At 40.7% G+C, this 19,849-nt stretch overlaps 1 protein-coding gene across 9 annotated transcripts in view; it reads right to left on the bottom strand.

Annotated features, from left to right (window-relative positions):
* Positions 1 to 634: 634 nt before the first annotated feature.
* The window catches only part of POLQ (DNA polymerase theta), a 55,089-nt gene continuing 35,874 nt past the window's right edge, over positions 635 to 19,849 (bottom strand). For 7 of the 9 annotated variants that reach the window (XM_082043231.1, XM_082043232.1, XM_082043236.1 and 4 more), the window contains 12 exons: positions 18,804 to 19,044; positions 17,496 to 17,689; positions 15,659 to 15,796; positions 14,081 to 14,255; positions 13,662 to 13,797; positions 11,149 to 11,267; positions 10,221 to 10,405; positions 9,763 to 9,874; positions 8,191 to 8,315; positions 6,538 to 6,691; positions 4,752 to 4,867; positions 635 to 1,130 (listed from right to left, as the gene is read on the bottom strand). In XM_082043231.1, the coding sequence (XP_081899357.1) occupies positions 1,017 to 1,130; positions 4,752 to 4,867; positions 6,538 to 6,691; positions 8,191 to 8,315; positions 9,763 to 9,874; positions 10,221 to 10,405; positions 11,149 to 11,267; positions 13,662 to 13,797; positions 14,081 to 14,255; positions 15,659 to 15,796; positions 17,496 to 17,689; positions 18,804 to 19,044 (1,809 nt within the window). In that variant the 3' untranslated portion in view covers positions 635 to 1,016. Of the gene's footprint in view, positions 1,131 to 3,896; positions 3,944 to 4,751; positions 4,868 to 6,537; positions 6,692 to 8,190; positions 8,316 to 9,762; positions 9,875 to 10,220; positions 10,406 to 11,148; positions 11,268 to 13,661; positions 13,798 to 14,080; positions 14,256 to 14,280; positions 14,661 to 15,658; positions 15,797 to 17,495; positions 17,690 to 18,803; positions 19,045 to 19,849 lie in introns of those variants that run through there. The other 2 variants (XM_082043235.1, XM_082043239.1) reach the window with 2 other exon arrangements.

The following is a 19,849-nucleotide window of genomic DNA, read 5'->3' as shown; positions in this document are numbered from 1 at the left end:
TCACAGAGATGGAGTCCAAGGCGCTGGGGTAAAGTGCAGGGGAAATGGGAGCAGAGAAGCCTCATGCCCTACACCTTACAGGCGGGACATGAGGCTTCCCTCAGAGCCGGGTCTCTAAAGGAAGGAAGAACCAGAGGTCACCCACCGCCGCTCAGTGACACCTCTCTAACACACCAGACCCCCAACACCATCAGGGCTGTCACTTCAGCTGGCCAGACTGAGACATTTTTTTTATTCACAAATATATGAATCACTGTTTTTAACCATTAAACTGAGTTTCATTCTTTAAAAAGGAATGTTTTTTGCTGTGTTAACTACAAGAGAGTCCAAACAATATCCCTCTCAAGGCCAGTTTGCAAGGTAGCAGTAAGATGAATTACAACAGTCTGTCACCAAAATGCTTGCCTGAAAGTCAGAGGCCAACCAAGCCCTGGTTCCGCTCACTGTGAATGCTACACAGCTGCTCAGTGAGAAATCCAGCCAGCTGTAAAGCCACTTCGGCACTCAGTTCATCAGCAGAATTCAGTACAAATGATCCTAGCAGAGGCCTGTAAAATTCAACAGTAGGTGCAAACACGGTGACTATTTTTTTTGGTCCTAGACACAATTACACACAAGAACTGCCAAATTATCTTTGCGCCTTGTTTTAATAAAATAATCCAGCTCATTTCATTTATAATAAATACATTAGGCTGTGGGGTTTTGTTTTAAATTACAATATCAAGCATTTTTAACAGAATTCATTTAAATACTGTGCTTTTAGCAATTAATAATTTTGCAGATCTCTAAACATGCTTCACTGTCCTGTCTGACATTTGAAGGGTTTGGCTTGGTAAACTGATAACAGCTTCCACCACGCACTTCAGCAGGCAGATTGCAACAATGCCTGTAGCAGCAAGATAGAGGAGGATCACACCATGGGCAGCTCTGTCGCTGCCTGTGAGGACACCGGCCCTTGCCCTGCCCAGTCCGTGGTGCCTTTCGCTTCACCGCACACGAGAAAGGTGCATCTTGTGTCAGAGCTCCAGGTCCTGCAGGTCTCCCCAGCTAGGGCCAATTTTCACTTTAACGTGCAGTTTTACCGAGAGCTTGATGGCATTTTCCATCTCATGCTTGACGATCTGAGCGACCTACAAGAAAAGGCAAGACATCAGATGTGCACGTAACTTCAATGCTCCGTTTTTCTGTCAACAGCTGGGGTGGCCGGACACCAGGACTCCTCTCCTGTATTTATTTGCACTGACTTACCACTGATGAGAATGCAACCAAATATTTTAATCCTGATTGGGGTTTATGAATGGAGAAACTGTGTAAAGCCAGCAACAGTTTATGCAGCACAGACTTGTGACTGGTTCCACACTGTTTGAGACTTAGAAAAGAGGCAAGATTAACCTTCCATTAAACACCTGAGAGTCCTGCAGAGTCTCCTCTTTCACCCAGCTGCGTATTTCTGGGTGTTCCGTGGAGTCTGTTCTAAAAAATTCAGTGAAAGCAAGACACAAAACAATACACCATAGGCAAAGAACTGTGTCCCTCCTCGTTGTGTCGGCACAAAAGGCACCCTGTGAAATACAAACCACAAACTTCTGGAAAAGTGGATCACGTTCGATGCAGGTGCTAGAAATCCTCCCCAGGTTCACCCTCACTGTTTTGTTGAGGCAATTCCAACATTTGCTGCCCTCCAAAGGCATTTCTAAGAAAACACTCATTTAAGTACACAGGGAAAGCAGAAGGTATTTTTGCCTGTGACTTTTTGGACTGTAAGAGACACGATTTTTTTTCCTGGCTGTAAATAACCACCCTGGATAAAAGGGACTCTCTTTCTTACCACAAGACCCGCATGGAGTCCAGCCTGTCCTGGATTGCTTATTTCAATGAATCTTTCAGTCCACACCCATCCCACAGACCTTTCCACAGCAGAATGAAAAGAGGCTTTGAAATTACTGTGATCCCTCGTCTCAGCCAGGGGCCATTGCGCCAACACAGGAACTATTCAAGCTTCCTGACCCATCCTTTTTCATAAGTCCCTCACAGGTGCACACAGGAGCGATTTGTCCATAGTTTTTACTGGGAAAGGAGGAGGGATTTGAGGAGATCAGAGCACAAGAGTTTACAACAGCATTAAGAACAAAGGGGAGATTTGTCTTCCAAAACCCTACGCCCTTACATTCCACATTTCAAAATGATCTTGATAACCTAGAAAATGCTTTGAAATAGGATGTAATTCAGCACAGACAAGTACAGAGTAGAAAAAAGCAGGATAGAGAACTGGGATATAAATAATCTATTGTTCAAAAATAGGATGAAAAATAACTGCCTGGGCAGGAAAAAAAATGGGGTTATCGGAGATTAAAAACTGAATGCAGCTTACACACAGCACACTGTTGTGGCAAAGAAAGCAAATGCAACTCTGGAACATAGAAAATGTTGCTTGTGTGACACATGGATCAGTTTTCCACTCTATTTAAACTACTGCAGCCTTGATCAAGTTTGGGGCCCAGTATTTCAAAAGAAACGTGAACCATCCAGAGGGAAATTCTTTGAGAATGGTCACGGGTCCAGCACACACCACCAAGAACATCAAATTAAAGCTGCTACACCTTGAGCAAAGGACAGCAGCTGCAGGGGAGGCACGAAAACCTGCATGAGGTTCCTGGGGAAGCTGATGGGTTGAGACAGAGGTGTGCACCAACATCGTGACCTGGGGGGCTTTGAGGTCTGAATTTCCTGTATGTATGTTAAGGAAACAGATTCCAGAGTTCTCAGTGCTCAGCTGAAACACGCTTGCAGGAATACTGGCCATCTTAAAAACATAAATGCAATGATGCTGGGAACAAGCAAGCAGTTTAAAAGCACCTAGCCTTTGATTCCTAACCTCATCCACACCTTTATGTTCCTACCTGACTCCTCACTGCCAGCTTCAGCTCAACAGATGGAGGGTCAAGCCTCCTCCTGCTGTCTTTGGCAATACTATCACAGTCTTTCTATCAGGACAAGTTCTGAAAGCTCCCTACCTTCACTTTGACATTCTGCACACACTAGGAAAGTCCTGATGCCCCAGGCACTTCACACCTTTAGCACAAGTAAAAATAGGTATTACTCCAATGTGGCCTTTTAAAACAGGCAGCCTAGTTCACTGATAGACTGAAAATGAAAACAGAATGATCACTAGTGTTGTTTCTCTTACAAACCACTCGTAAATATACCCTGACAGGAACACAAATTCCTAGATATATGGAAAGATATTTTTAGTTTTCTTTTGCACATTTTAGCAGCTGAAAATAACCTACAGCCAGCATCAAGCATGTGACCGAACTAATTTGTCTGAATAAAAACTGCTATTGCAGCTGAGAAATACATGACTTACACTATAATAAAGCTTTAGTGCCAGCAAGATGAATAAAACTTCATCAATACAGAAAGGAAGAAATGGTCACTACTTTTGCACTAAGAGGTATATTATAGCTCAAAAGGACTAATTAATTCTGGCCCTGCTTTGAGTGGGGGCTTAAGAGGGAGACACGTCAAGAGATCCTTTCCAACCTAGATCTTTCCACCACAGGATAATTCTAATGGTGCATCTGAAAGTACAGCAGGCAGTATTATCACAAAAAAAAAAAAATCCTCTCTGGCCCTAAAAACAATTAACCAAAGGGGTAAGAAGTACCCTGTTCTCTCAGCTAGACAGAAATCCTTGAAAAAACAGCAAATCTTGTACACACAAGGAAAGTCTGAGTCTAAGAAACATGCCTTGTCTACATATGCTGGTTTAAGGGACTGCCCAGAAAATCCATGGACAGAAATACAGTCACAAAAGCTGACAATTATTTTCCTTGAAGTTGAGGCTCTTAATGAAAAAAAAAATAATACAATAAGTAATAAGCAAATCCACTCACTTGGCCCCTATTCTTCTGGGGACACTTTGATAACTTCAAGTCAGTACCTAAAGATGTAAAAGAAAGGAAACTGGGATCCTCTTTATCTCTAAAACAGCCTACCAGGACTGAAGCAGCAGATGTCCAAACAGAAGCTTGAACTGAGATTCAAGAGAAAAATATTAGAACTTTTGTTTTTAATGAAATAATAATTAAAAAATATGCTCTGGCCAATCAGTATTGCCTAAAGGTCTCTCAGACTAGGAGTTACTGCTTGCCATCAGGAAATAGCCTTTTGTCATTAGAGATGTGTATGAGCAGAACAGAAGTGGGATCCTGCGTGGTGGAAGAGCACACACAGAGACACATGTAGACATGAAAGGTATCTCAAGTCCCCACAGCACATTTGTTACACCAGCCATGCTGCTAACCAGCACCACAACACTCCTACCAGAAAGACAAGTAGGTAGGAAACAAGTACTGAAGGCAAAAAATCCTCCTTTCCCTACACAAACCACAGCTCTACCAGTTCGTGTTCTGCATCAGGCATCAGAAGACATGAGTGTAAACAGGGAGGCAAAGCTCCCTCCAAACAGAGGAAAAACTCCCTACACCTGTCAACAACATTAAGCTACTTCAACCATCAAGTCTTGCATAGAAGTTGTACAAAGTGCTGTTATAAGCAGCAAAGGACATGTTGGAAAAATTGAGTCTGCAAATAAAGGGATCAAGAATACAAACACAGTTTTCATCCAATTTAACATCGTCTTCACAGAGTTGTTAGCACACAGTGAGAGCATACCCAGGGAAAAGCAGCTGAGCCCCGAGAAGGGAAGCTGGTTTGAAACATCCTAATGTAGCCGAAAAAGGCTGTACCTGGATGACATCATCCTCTGCCACTTCATAGAGGAGCTCATCATGGAGTTGGAGGATAAAAAAACCTCCGCTGATGGGGTGTAACGTCCCTCTGTTTCTCTTCCTCCCGAGCCTTCCTACACAGGTGAAGAGCACATTATGTTACATACCATTATGTAAAGGCATGTTTTTTGTATCAAAAAACCCTTCCATATTCCTAATGCTGAGAAAAAGAACATGACGAACATTAAAATAAAAAAGCCCACGCCTACAGATGAAACCACAAAACATTATTATTCTATCAATATTTGTACAGCCACTGAGGGAAAAATGTTGATGAAAAGCATTTTGGATATAAACATTTCAGCCTTTCATTATAAAGCTATGAATCAGAACAGAAACAAGAGACAGTTGCATCTCCTGAACAATCTGTTTTAAAAGGAAATTTTAAACAAAATCATGTCAAGTTTAATCAAAGTTGGTTTACAACATTCTCTCTGGCAAGGGATTGGGATTCTGCTTTTCTTGCAAAATCATTTTAATGGCTAGTCTAAAAAGGCAGTTAGCCTCCTCCCAAATGCAGTTATCTGAAACTGTAGCTACTACTCCTGATTAAAAAAAGGAAAGAAAAAAAGAGCAGTTGTTGAATAAACAAGCAGCTGACAAAACCAGGATACCAGTAGGCCTTGCCTGAAAAAAATAAAACAGAACAAATTGTTCCATGGTAAAAGCTTTTTTTAAAAAAAATAAATAAACACAACTTCACACACACAGACCCTGAAGTTATTTATTTCTCAGGTTAGCTAACAGGACAACTCCAGTTCACAGCTATGGGAAGGGTTTCACAGCATCGTCGGTTCCTCACACAAGCCTCACACTGAAGCAGCAATATTGAAGAAGCCACATGATGCAGAATGCTTCTCTGATGGCACAGGCATTTATAACTTGCTGAAAGAGAATTCTTTCTAACTCTTGGAACAGCTAGTATGAGAGGAGGAAAAATTGTCACAAATTCCTCTACTCGCTTTCCTACAATTACACTGGCCAAAGGTCAGTAGCTGCTGCTCCTCCTGGAGGGGTTGGGAAGTTTTGCCGGGCACGAGCTTTCTACTCACAGCAGACCTCCGAATCTTTTCTCTCTAAAAATAAAACTCCCTGACACACTTCTAGAGATACAGCAATTAATTATTTAGTTTTCCTTGTCAGTCCTACAAAAATCAGACTCTTTGTATTAAGACAGCTTAATGTTTCAGGTTGAAGCATAAGAACTACCAAAGAAATATAGCACTCCAACCCTTAAGTTGTCTTTCTAAAAATATATGACTGATGAACGAAACATTGTCTACATTATGCTAAAAAATAGTCTTCATAGCACTCCTCTGGGAATGAGCATCCTAGCACAGCTTTGCTATCTGCAGCGACAATAAATTTATGCTGCTTCATATAACACTCTTGTGGAGCCTCTGTACATCAAATTCCAGTCAACAAATTCCAGACGTAATTCTAACCAAAAAAAAAAAAAAAAATCATTGGAACTAGAAGTTGTTCCACTCTATCTTTTCACTGCCTTTGAAGCCAGAGTATCTGCTCAGTTTTTCCTTCCTACCTTTGAGCAATCCTGTGGTAGCAGCACAGACCATACCGCATACAAACTCACACAGCCAACCTTTGCAAGATCAGCTTTGAAGCTATTTGGGATTCCAATCTGAACACTGCAGTTTCTCCCTTCTTCCTCATGACTTTTTTCCCATTAAAACTTAACAACTGAAAATTTTTGCTCTAGTGTGCAAGGAAGAGACGAGCATACCAGTCTGATCTCTCTGGAAGGAGCTCTCCAGATGTCCGTGGGACTTGATCACAGAGGAGAAAGCTTCCAGGCGTCTCTGGATGTTCACAGTGGCTGTTTTGACAATGTCTGCAGCAGATCCCTGAACAGTTGTATTCACGGCCTGTCGTTCTGCCTAAACAGAGACAGTTGTTCTCAAAACTCAACCAGAAAAATAAATCAAATCCAGTATGCCACAGGTTACTTAATTAAAAATAATACATGGCCAAATACAGACATAGTGAAACCTCCAGATGAACAGTTTGTCATATGTGCCTGAAATAAAGAGGCATTGTAGACTAGCTGGGGACACAACATTTCTCCAGGAGACTGAGAAAAGCAGAATTTCCACAAATTTAAAATTAATTAATATCAAGGGTAATAACTTGCAAGAGTCACAAGCCACAAGAGGGAGAAGCATATCCGCATGGTAACAGAGTTTCATGAGGAGAAAAATATGTCAGTCAGTCCAAGCATCTCAAGACATTTCTGCCTGTCTCCAAAACCATCAGGAATAGATGACCAAAGGCAAGAAGCTGGACTTAACAGATTAATGGCAGAGCATTACAGCTGTGCAAAACCACACCAGACCACACTATGACAATGACTTTTCACACAAACAACCTCTCTACTAATCCCTTCCTTGGACAAGAAAACTGTATTCAAACAGTCTCTTTGATTAGAGCCGAAACATGTGCAACAAGTTACAAGGAAGCTGAAATGAAAGTGAAGACAATTCATTAACTGGTCTTTAATATGATTTTAAAATTGAACAGAAGGTGCATCTACAAAGTTTCATGCTGAAGTATCCTCCAGATTCAAGTCACATCATCTCAAAAAAAAGGTTTTTTAAAGTCTTTGTGTCCCTTTCAACTACTTGGAGTACAAACTCCCCCACCTCCTCCCTCTTCCACTCTAGTCTTTAATTCCACATGACCTGATCCAGCTTCCCACTGAAAAGCATGCCCCACAGAAATGCGCCAACATCTCCTCAGGGAGTCAATTCTCTCTCACTGATGTAGAGTCTATGACAGATGTGTACGAAATGACCTTGATAAAAAAGCATGATGCTAGTACAAAGGCATATATTAAGTCAATATTTATCTAACAAGTTTGAGCAATTTTCCTGTAAGGGGAAATAAGAAAAAGAACAAATACCCAAAAATACAGGACTTAAATGCCCTTTCTTGTTCAAGTGCTGACAGCATATTATATACAAAGACTGCTACGTGGGAGTAACTCAGCCTGAAGAGTAAAAGCACATCACTGTGTGGAGGCTTTTTAAAATCATGTCCACTTATTTCAATAAATTACTCATTCCTGTTCCAACATGGGAGTTCTGAAGTGAGGTTAGCACAGCAATGACAGCTGTGCACCCAGTCACAGAAGACTTACGTCAAGCAAACCATGACAAAAGCTCTCTTATTCAGAAAATAACTGAGGGAACAATGAACCAAGTAAGAAGTGGAAGGTCAAGACAAAGATGGCTCATAGATCCTGTAAAAACGCAGGTATGGATATGCAAAGAAATCTAATACTGAAAAAAACAAACTAACAAAACCAACCAAACAACAAAAACAAGCAACAACAACAAAAACAAACAAACAAACAAAAACACCCCAAACTTCTACATACATGAGCTTTACTGTATGGGTTTGAATCTTTGATAGCTGGCAGGTATCTCCGTCTTCCCAGGATAGTCTGCACAAACCCATCTCTCCTGCAGCTCCTCACTGTCTCCCTCAAGAACTTCTGAATGCCTGTGAAAGGAAAGAGAAAATTTTCCCTAATACAACTGATATTCCACATTGACTTCTCACTGGGGTCACTGAATGTGGTCTGGGACACCCAAGCAGCACAAAGGTAATTCTTTATATTTCCTAGACCCTGTCAGTGAACAAGGGCACATGATCACTCAGCCTATTTGCAGCTCTGCTGGGAAACATATTAAGACTTCTGAAGTGGAAGAGAGTGGTTAGTGTCAGGATATCTGGCTGTGCACAAGGAGGTAGGAAATCCATTCTGCACAGTGCCCAGGCACAAAGGATCATACATGTATTATGGGTAATGGAGAGGTCAGGACCTGGACCAGCACTGGAAAGACAAGTAGTAGGAAGGGAGTAAGTTGAAAGCAGAAGTCAGAGCCCTTGATGCCTCAGGCTGCCTGACTTCAGACTGTGTCACATCACATTCTAGGATGAAAGAAACTTGCCCACCTGCACTTTGCAAGGGAAGGAGTTAATCCACCGAGGGTATTAAAAAGAAACTTAGCTCAAACATAAGTGAGACAGGGAAGAGTCCTTTCACTGAAAGTTCAGGTAACAATTGCACTAAAGTGGAAAAAGTTAACTCCCTGCACTTTCCAAGGTTTACAAGATATAGAATGTAAAAGGAGCTATTCAGGATCAAGACTGACAGCATTAGTCAGTTCACTAGGTATGTAAATTAGCATGTCAACCTGGCAATGCATATAAGTGAAAACTCATTAGAAGTGAAGTTACGATATAAGGTACATTGCGGAGTTTGTATGTATGCACCTCTACCAAGAGGGAGGAAGCAGAAAGTCATTTCTAATGGTTGTAAGAAGACACTATCTGAGAATTACTGGAGACTAACCAGACATTTTACAGGACACCATTTCTCAGCATCTGTCTTCTAAAAAAACAAAGCCTGAATCTTCAGAACGTAATTTTCCAGCTCATTTCCAAGTTTTATGATTAGAACTAGTTCTCTCTCATCCCATTTTCCCTCCGTTAATTTTCTGATTGCAGCTCTACTCTTTCTATAGCTTTGCTAAAAATTAACATTCTTCTTAGGAATGCAACAATGTCATTTTACAAAATATGGGAGAGTGGCTCTGAGCAGCTGGACAAAAATGTGTTATATGCAAAACAGTTTAAAACTCAATGAAAGCAGAAGACAAGAACTGGAGAGAGAAATGGTTACATTTAAAAATTATAAGAAGTGTGGTCTAAAGTTGTATTGTCATAAAACCAATTGTATTGTCACAAAACCAATTGTATTGTCACTATGGAGTATCAAACTGCTGTGCTGATGCACTGGACTTTTTAAAAATTAAAAGCTTTTTAAAAAGAGACAGGACTAGTGAGGACTGAGACAAATTTAGGATTTGAAGAGACACAGAGAGAAGGGATTAAAAACACCAACAACCACCACCTCGCAGCTCCCAAACAGCCATATCCAAACCTGTGTATCTTGATTTGAAGGATTCAATGTAATTGGCAGCTTCATCTTCATCGATCCCCATCTGCTCGCCTAATGATTTTGTTCCTATCCCATAGATGATTCCATAGCAAATCTGCCAGAGGACAGTGTGAAGAACCGCAACCATATGGTGAGCCATGCAGAGAAAACAGAGCCAAAACAAAATGTGATTCACTGGAAGACAAGTGTATGGGAACATTCAAGAAGAGAGATTGCCTCTGAGTCCAAGCCATTCATGCTGCTTTTTGCCACCCTCATCCCTCAAAACCCAGACAGCTCCACCTGAAATGTATTGAGAGTGGGAGGTCATACCAAGCAACTACCGAACCATCACAGACGAACTCAAATAGCAAACCATACTGTTGTGACTCCCTGATATTTTGAACGCTGAGCCTTCCAGCCCAGAAAGCTGCTGTTGAAGTTCTTTTCCTAAAAATTACCTGTTTAGCTTGTTGCCTGGTCCCATCTCCAACAGCTTCAGGATCAATCATTTTCCATTCTGCTGCAATGCTCTTGAAGACATCAGTACCCCCGTTTAAGGCTTGAATGAGTCGACAGTCGCAAGACAAATGAGCAAGGATCCTCAGTTCAAGCTGAGAATAATCAGCTGCCAAGATTAAACCACCTGAAATCAACAAGGTAGCAGAAATCATTATTTCATAAATTACTCAAACAACAATCCAACAAGAAGCACTGAAGCTGTCCTTGCACCTCCTGCTCTGAAAGTTTTTCACAGACATTTCTATGCGGCCTCAGTCTCTGTTTTCTTGCAAATATCTTCAGGGGTTGCTTCTGCCACTGCTGAAAGCTGTGCCAATTAAGAGTAGAAATTAAATCAGACCAATTCTTGCCTGTTTCTCCAATGCCCAGGCCTGTTTGCTTTCCATCCAGTCCCTACATCTAGAATTCATTGAAAACACAAAGACAAGCGTCTGCCCAGGCATCTGTGTAAAAGTCTGGCACCTCATTGGAATGATCGGCAGGGAGGCCAGACCAGCAGCCTTGTACTGAGCCAGGGCAGGCAACATGAGAACTGACATCTGCATAGAAATAATATACAAATGGCACTCTGTCTAGTGTTAAGAGCTGCCTAAGTATAGCTCTCCAGAAGACATGTATTCTTAAAGAGGAAACGAAGGTGTGAACACTTGAATTATAACATATGAATACATTTCCCCAGTTGAAATGCTCTCCTTTACAGTCTTGTGAATAATTTTGAGGGCAAGCTAACTACTGCATTGGTTTTCCAAGCAGGCTGCTCAGTCAGATACATACTGTCATCAGTTCTTAACTCTTCATCAGATCTAGGATTTTTTGTCAACTAAATTCATAATGACTAGCTGGCATAGAGCAGGATCTGGGCGTTACCTGGGAAGGGAACAAAGGCATGCCTCATGCTAACAGCAAATGGTATTCCTCTTTCTTTGGATCTGTCTTCAGCCTGAATCTTTAGGCCATGAGGCGAAACACTGGAACGCATTCTGCACCTGTGGAGACAAATAATTACTGTTCGTCACTAATTTCTAAGACACTGAAAGATGCATAATCAATTTTGCCACAAAGAATCCGTGAAAACAAGTGAGTCAGTAGCTTCTATTCCACTCTTCCAGACAATTCATACTTAAAAATGACCATAGGAGAAGCGAACAGAGGCCACACGTACACCTAAAGGGATTTACTGACTCTGAACAGATTTAGGGATAAATCTTCCTAGTACATTCGATTTGGTCCAGAAATTGGATAATTCCACCCCAAAACAGGTAAGATGAAAGGCCCCAGACCTGTGATGGGCGCATTCCAGAAACATAGCAAATGAGTCTGATAGAAATTCTAAAAACTCAATATCCCACCTTGAATGCCAACTCTTCTTTCAACATTAGAATATGCAGAATACCCACACCAGCCAATAACTAGTACAGACAGAAAATATTTCCTCTATGCCAGCCTCATCACTGCATGCATACAAACACACAAGTGAGCCCACAGAAGCAGAGAAGCTCAGAAGACATGGTCATAAACCACTGCACGTTTCCTCTCTACAGACTGAGTAAAAAATTGCCAAAAAGCAAACAGGTTTTCTTTTTCCAGAAGGCCAGAAGTTTAGAGTGACACTAGATGCAACCTCTGCAACATCTCAGAGCTTGCTTGGCTCTCTTATCCCACCAAGTCACTTGTAGCTGCAGGTGGAATTCTGTCCATCAGTGCACCCACTGAACAGTGCACAGCTGTGACACCATTCACACCTCCTACTCCCCTGAGCACCAATCTACCAGCCAGCCCGTTGGGTTCTTGGCTGGAAGTGCAGTCAAAGGCCTTTATAAGTCCTTGATGTCTGGGTCAGGGATCTGAGCATTTTTTTTTATCAGAATGGAAAGGTATCTCTGAGATCAAGGCTAGTTTTGGCAAAGCACAGAAAAGACATCATGCTTCCCTCATGCACTCCATTTTCTTTTAATACCTTGTCATTTCAGGGATGGTAGGAATCAAGGAGAAGAAAGATAGCACAAAAATCACAGAAATAGATTTTCAAAAGAAATAAAGGTGAGGGACAACATGTGGGAATTGTAAAGAACAACACCGTCCAGCAGAAGTTCCTAATTCAGTTGAATGAGTAAGGGCTTCACACCATTACAGAATGTAATAGCAATAACTAAAATAAAAGAGAGTTTGGACAAAAGTTTGGAAGGCCTATCAGGCTAGGCTGCATGACAGCTTCTTTTGTGCCAGCAGTCACTTCTGTGCCTTTACGATTGCTCATCTTCCTAAGGGAGTGGCTGCTTACCTAAGGAATGTAGTCTCAGTAGTCAGCCTGAGGGGCTGACCTCTCTCAAAGTTCAGCACACCCTCCATTCCTTTGATGGGCTGCTTCTTTACAGGGAAGACTCTTAGGAAACCAGTTTACTCTCCAACTGTCCTGCAAAACTGCTGCAAGCCTGAGCACTGCCAGAGCTATTTCTCAGAACGACATTTCTGCCTCCATGGCTAGGCCTGGTTCTTCTGAAAAGAGAGGGACAGGGTCCTGCTACTCCTGGGCTCTCTTCCCATAACCTACTTGAGGCACAAGGATGTTAGACATGTGGTGGTAGGAACAGACAGACAGAAGGGCCAAAAGACTTCTGAAAGTTCTCACATCTTGCTATGGGGAAAAAAAAATGATAAAAGTCACTCAAGTGACACGTGGGACAAAAACCTGAGTGGAAAGAGAAACTGAAAGGACAGAAAGCCACCACCAGGTACAAGCTTCAAAGCTCATAAACTAGCTGCCAAAAGACCCATCTTGATGTTTCACTAGACTTCCACACAACTGTTTAGGCATTGGCATGTAATGCTACCAAAACAGGTCATTTGGTTAACAGAAACCAGATTTAGAAATCTTTTTCTGCTACCTGGCAGCTTTTGCAGTATCATTATCACAAATGAAATTATTAACAAAGAATGAAACATTCACCCATGTTCCCTTACACAGGGAGCTGCACAGCACAGAACAGATGAACTTGCTTCTACTTGTTCCACAATATCCTATCCTCTTTCAGAGCAGTTCTTAGAAAGTCAAACCAGATCCTAACTTCACTTCAGTTACTTTTCACACTCAGGCTTTTCATACAGCTGTGAGGAGCATAATGCTAATCTCACTATAGGGTTTCATAAAGAATTTCAAAAAGCAAGTGGCTACATGGAGCCCCATGCTGTTAGTATTATTAAGTCTTTCATGTGCCACTGATTTTTAGGTATTTATTCCCCTGAAACTGTAAGAGAAACGCTGAGTAACAAGTCGCACTGACAGGACAGCAGGCACAGGTGAAGTCAGAAAAGAGAAATTTGACAACTTGACCACATTAAGATCAGAAGAGTAGGCAGAAGCTTTGCCAAGATCCTCCTACCTGCCCCCAGAAACTGTGCGAGAATTAACATTTCCATGGGCTCGGGAGGGTGGGCTTTCTTCAACCATAATTGGCATTTCAATCTCAAAATCTCTTGGCACATTCTGGATATTTGGTTCTGTGAAGGTTATTCGACCTGAGAAGGAAGACAAGGCAGGACTAAGTAAGGGTCCAAAAGGAGTCTCTCTTACATGCCCATATGTGTAAGAAATGAATAATATTGCTTGGTGAACACATAAGCTATTTTAACACACCCAGACTTTTAGGGAAGATTCACATGAAATAGGTATTTCAGTATTTTCATTTAGCTGAAGTAGAGCACAGGCTTGATATCCTGTCTTTTCCCACAGAAAAGCTGCCCACACACACAAAAAGATATAAAATCAGTTAGAAGTAGGATTTTGCACGCCTTTCTTTACCTGTAGCTGTGTGAGTCTGTGACACTGGATATATCCTTTCCATTCCCAGTGCCGAATTTAATCGCTTTTCCCTCTGTATTGGAAATACCACTTTAGTAATGGCATTATTGATCCTCCTCCATTCCAATATCAGCCCTGGCAAGGGGTGAAGTGTCTTTAATTTCTCCAAAACGTCCTTGTAGGGAGAAAAGGGCATAACTATAATTAACTGCCTTTAAAGCTTTATAAATACAGGTTTCGCAGTTCTGCAGGAAAAAAAGCAACTCCACCCACAGTGAGCTTCCAGTGTCACTGTCTTAACATTAAATGGATGTCCCCCTCCACTTATATTGCCTGCACCTGGGCAACCAAAGCACCAGGAGACACAGCTGCAGTTTTATTACACACAAGGCAGCAATCACTTCTCTTTGAACTTTTGCATCCTCATCACCACTCTTAGCCTGCACCGACCAACAGATCACCTGGAATGATCAAAGTATCACTTGCCATAGGTCCCCTACGTTGTCTCCTCTTGCCCAGCATTAATGCTCCTCCTCCATCTTCTTGAACATTTTTCTCCCTGTTCACTCCTATCCGTATGCTAGGAACACATAAAATGAAGCCCTTTTGACCATGCTCCTTGAAAGACAAAGCTGATCACTAGCAATCAAATCCTTTCAGTCATGTCAGAAATATGAAGGGATTACAAGAATTTCAAAAGACAGTGGCATGCAAACTTTTCTCAAAATAACATTTTTGTATGCAGCAGGCAGCTGCAGCCTCATCCCTCCACATCACCAAAGGAGGAAATCCTCATTTGCTTCTTGCTCCCTGCTCTGCCATCGCCACCACACTCACTTCTTCACTGCCACTTGAGCTTCGGAAATCAATACTTGTCATCCAAGCACTGACTACACTGAACAGGGGGAAACTAAGAAAACAACACAGATTAATGAGTCCTGAAAGAAAGAACATATATATCTGCTAGTATCACTTATCTGGCAAGAGCAGCCATTAGCCTGCAGCGGTTGGTATTACATGCAGCTCCACAATATTTATCAACTGGCAAGCATGTCAATAGCCTTCACATATATACAAGTTTTTGATATACTAAATTTGAGAAGCCATCAGACCAGCCATTCTGAAGACAAATTCTTTGAAGCACAAAATACAGAAATGGCAGTACCAGGCAGGGAAAATATTGTATTTAATCACTACGGTATTTAAGTAACTTTCATGTTGATGTTGAAAAATTCTTCTACTCTTGACTTTACAAAATTATTGTGCTATTTTGGTTTTACATGTGGTTTGGGAAATCAACTTCTGCCTGATTTATTCTTATTGAAGCCTGCTATTTATAGTCATGTTCTCACCATACTCAGGCTTCAGCAGAGTAGGAGGAGTTAATAACTCTGCTAACAGAGAAGGCAGAATCCAGTTTGAATTTCCAGTGGTAACTAGAGGAGCAAAAAGGCAGTTAAAATTTACCTTCATTTAAGTCAGCATACCCAAGTTCAATGTATCCAAGCAGCAGGCGTATGAAATAAGAGGGAGTTATTTTTACAGTGACTTCCAGACTATAACCAGACTCTACTGTACCTTGGTTGTACTGAATTGCTTGCTCAGCCTAACCCTGTTTCCTTTAGCAGTTGATCTTCTGGTATAACCCAGAGTCTTCTTGTTCCCTTGAACTTTCACATCTCCGTTTTGTGGCAACTTCAGCTCCAGGAACAAAACCTGGAAAAGGCCAGCATTTCAAATCAGTTTCTGCATGCTACTCCCAGGAGAAAACAAAAGCAAATGAGCACTTAAACAGCTTGTTCCAACCAAAGGATAGTACAAATGCTTCAGGTAATTAAAAAGCTGATTAAAGATCTGTGCTATCAAAGTCATTCCTCCTCCTTTTAATTAACTACAAAATGCAATCTAAAATCTCATTTTCTGAACACTATATGTTTGAGTTCAGAGGTATGTTTTTAGAAAAGGTAATTAACTCCATCCAATAAGTGAGGTTACTGCTGACAGCCAACTGTAATAAAACGTGGAGTTAAGATGACTAGAAGTGGGAAGAACATTGGCGAGAAAAATGAAGCGTTAGCAGGGAGCAGACTTTTGAGCAACATGAATGGCATAGGAGGAGGTGGTCACAAATACCTTTTATGTAATAGAACAGCCAGAATATTAGTTTTCCTAAAAAATTGCCAAGAACTGGAAAATTAAGTATATGCTTACTTGTTGACAGACAGAACACTGTTCTTCATTTTTCATTCTATGTTTCTGTGTAGCATTATACACTAATTAGAAGCTATTGTGTTCCACTTCACAGCTGGCAGAAGGGAATAGAAGCTTTTTCCCTTGCACATTTTTGTAGCACAAAAATTCTACTGACACAAAATCAGAAGAGTAAAGCTCTACTAACCTATATGAGATACTTTACATGACTCCTAACAAAATTTCCACATGAGAAACAAGTTTCTGTAGTTCAGAGAACAGTCCTTCAGAAAAAACTTTCCTTCCCCCTTCCCTGAAGCAGAGTGAAATTGGAGCTGAGCACTATTTCAGGAGTTGTAACTAAGACTACTGGTATTGAGCAAAACTGCTGCATTTGCAACAAAGGAGGAATATTTCTGTGGAACTTCTTTTAGTGATGGCTGCTTGCAAATTTTTACAATTTCCACAGAAGGTGTAGCATTTCAGCAAGAAATTAGTATATAGAAAATAAATAAATGGTAAAAAAGGCATGCACGGCAATTATAATATTCCTATGATTCCATGTAATATGCATTAAAAACCAAAGTTCTTCAGGAATAAAAGTATTGCTAATTTACTTAGAAATCTGTTTCTTAGGCGTTAAAAAAGATCAGTTCTGTATTGGTTCTTAAAAACAGACATTAGTTGATTCAAAACTTTGAAAGCAATGTTTCCTCCTCTTTCACGCCTCTCTAGGGGTAACAATGCAACTTATTCAGTACAACTATTCTTAGGCTAAGCCTACATGGTTTCACATCACATCTCACGTGCAGAATACTGATATTGCAAAAAAGCTTCTCTAGGCCCACACCGATCATCCAAAATATTCCAAAACCCATGTAATTGGCAGATCATGTCATGCACTATGAGAAGCCAAGGTCCTATACAAACAACATGCTTATTTTCATGTGGTTTTTATTTCTAGCATGCTTATTTCCACTCCTACCTTCTTTATTTCTGCTAAAGTTAGCAGAAATCGGAATGATCAGTAACAAACAGAAGATGCACAGCACTTTCCAGGCAGCAAGCTCATGAATGTAAAGACAAATCAACTCTGATCTGAGTCCAGTCTGCATTTTGTCTTTCTTCATAGGCTGTCTGCCCAAGAAGGTTTTTTCTTAAGCCTAAGCAAAAGCCTCTTAAAGGTAAGTTCTGATAAGGTTCTCCCCCTCTTACCCTCACCTACCTCTGCAATGTCATCAGGGCTGGTCAAGGAGAAGCTGTGGCCAGCCAGCTGATACGCCTTGGTCTCAATCTCGCTCAGTTTAGCTTGCATGACCTGTTTCTGCGTTTCATAGGCTGTTGTGCTAAAACCAATGCCATTCAGCTCCAGCAGAGCCAAGCAATAATGGCTGGGCATCTCCACTTTAGAAAATACATCTGTAGTAAGTACAAACCCCAAGAAAAACTTTTAAAACATCAAAAACATCAACTGCAAAACAACAGACTCGTTAAAAAAAAAAAAAAAAAAAAAAATCTGGGGAATCTTCAGTTTTTAAAATCCTGGATGTCCTGACACACTGAAATATATTAAAATAGATTTAGCTTAAGCACTTCTGTCTCTGGAATATTTCATAGTAAGATATATTTCATAATAAGAAGTATCCAGAACTTTCAATCACAAAAGTATTTAAGACAATAACAACTTCTGTCAAATTTATTTTTTTCTAAGAAATACATGTTTCTTTGTGTGTCAACATTTTATAAACCGCAGACATGCTTAATGTAAAGCTTTCTAACTTGATAACTTTCATTCCACCACCCACATCTTTTAAAAATGTTCTAAGGTTTAGTTGTCACGATCATAACTTATGTGGTAAACTCACAATAAAAGACTTCAATGAGAATGGATCCTACTCTTAGGCTTTGGATACAATTTAGGGGAAACAATCAGAAAGCCCACAAGTAGATACATGCTTTTGTCGGGGGGGGGTGTTTGCTTGTTTTTAAACAGAGACAAGCATTCAGCAAAAAATTAGCGTAAACTTTCTGCATCATTCACTATGGGATCACAAAAGGTTCATGGACAAAACACATACATGGCAAAGAAAGCTATATGGGCAGGCCAAAGAGCAAGAAATCTCCTTCAGAAAACATCTGAGGATTTTAGGAATTTCTTCTGACAAGGAAATGCAAATGCTTTTGAAAATATTAATGAGAAATCACAGACAGATCCACAAGTTGCCTCAGAATGCCTGGACTCCTCACCTGGGTGGTAGAGATCTGCTTGATTCAGAGACTTAAAATAGACTCTGCTATTGCCTTAACCAAGGGAACTGGTAGATATTTGGGATTTGTTTTGTTGGAGGGGTTTTTTTGACAAAAGAAACGTACTTCCAAGGCAAGTTCTCTCTTTTAACAAATGAACATTTTGCCGCAGAATATACTTAAGTAAGAACTTCCAAATCTCTCTTCTCCACTGATCATTCAGCCTGTGGTAGCACAGATACCTTTACCTGCCCTCTTTGCTCCCAAGTGGAGGAGCTCTCTTTACCTGCCAGGTTTTCCTTCTGCAATTCATTATGGAGTTGGTTCATGACACTGAAGACAAGCACAGACTCTATTGCTGCTCTGTACCGCCCAGAATGATCTCGGCTGGCGCTAAGCCCCAGGCTCTGCACCCCTTGGCCGGTGCCAACCCCTTCCAGCAGAGGCAGCTCGTTGGGGAGAAAGTTCGTCACCATGTTGTGAAGGGTACGTTCCTTGGAGTCAGAATCAAGCAGCCAACATGCAACCTTAAAAAGGGAGACCTCCATGAGACCTTTTTTCCATTTTACTCATAATACTACATAAATATTTAGCTGGGGGTTAATGCAAAGTTATAGTGCAGATTATTTTTCTTGCTTTGGCAGGCACATTGGAGTAATTTGTGGAAAAGTTACATGATTTCAGATAAAATCTTCAAGAGGGCATGAGTTGTTGAAAAGCTTCATTCTAACTCAAAGTTAATTCTACACATTTGAAAACCTTATCCTTTGTCAACTGAACAGATCTAGAAGTGTTGTCCTCAAGCTTATTCGTTTATTAAAACCTAACACAAAGGGGATTAAATATTAAAATCAGGATCAAAACATGTTTAATCTGAAAACAGAGTTTGTAAAAATCAGAACTTGCTATTGATCTAGAATATTAGTCAAGCTGAGCTCTCCTGTGTTTTTGCACATCAGCACTAGTACCAAGAATTCTGCAAGGCAAATTTTATTCACGGTGAGCCTCGTACCTCCCACTGTCTTAAAAGCAATTTTCCTTATAGCTATATTTCAATTTTTTGTGTCAAAATAGGATGAAACACAGGTTTCTACCTTGTCTCTGCCATGCAAACAGAAGGTAAAAACCACACGTATATCTATGGGGGGCAGGGGGAGAACATATGTGTATATGTATATATTCATTGCATCACTAAAATGGAAAAATATGAGTATGACTCCATTTAATATATAGAACTGTGCAGGGAAAGGTGCTACTTTTATTGCTCTTAATTTTTGTCCTAAAACTATGTATTGGTATAAAAAACTAAGTTTGTCCTTGTGTTGAACACCT

Source organism: Streptopelia decaocto (assembly GCF_964273445.1).
Source record: "Streptopelia decaocto genome assembly, chromosome: 1".
NCBI classification, from domain to species: Eukaryota; Metazoa; Chordata; class Aves; order Columbiformes; family Columbidae; genus Streptopelia; species Streptopelia decaocto.
Note: the sequence above shows the minus strand (reverse complement) of the source record. Positions and strands in the feature narration are given on the sequence as shown.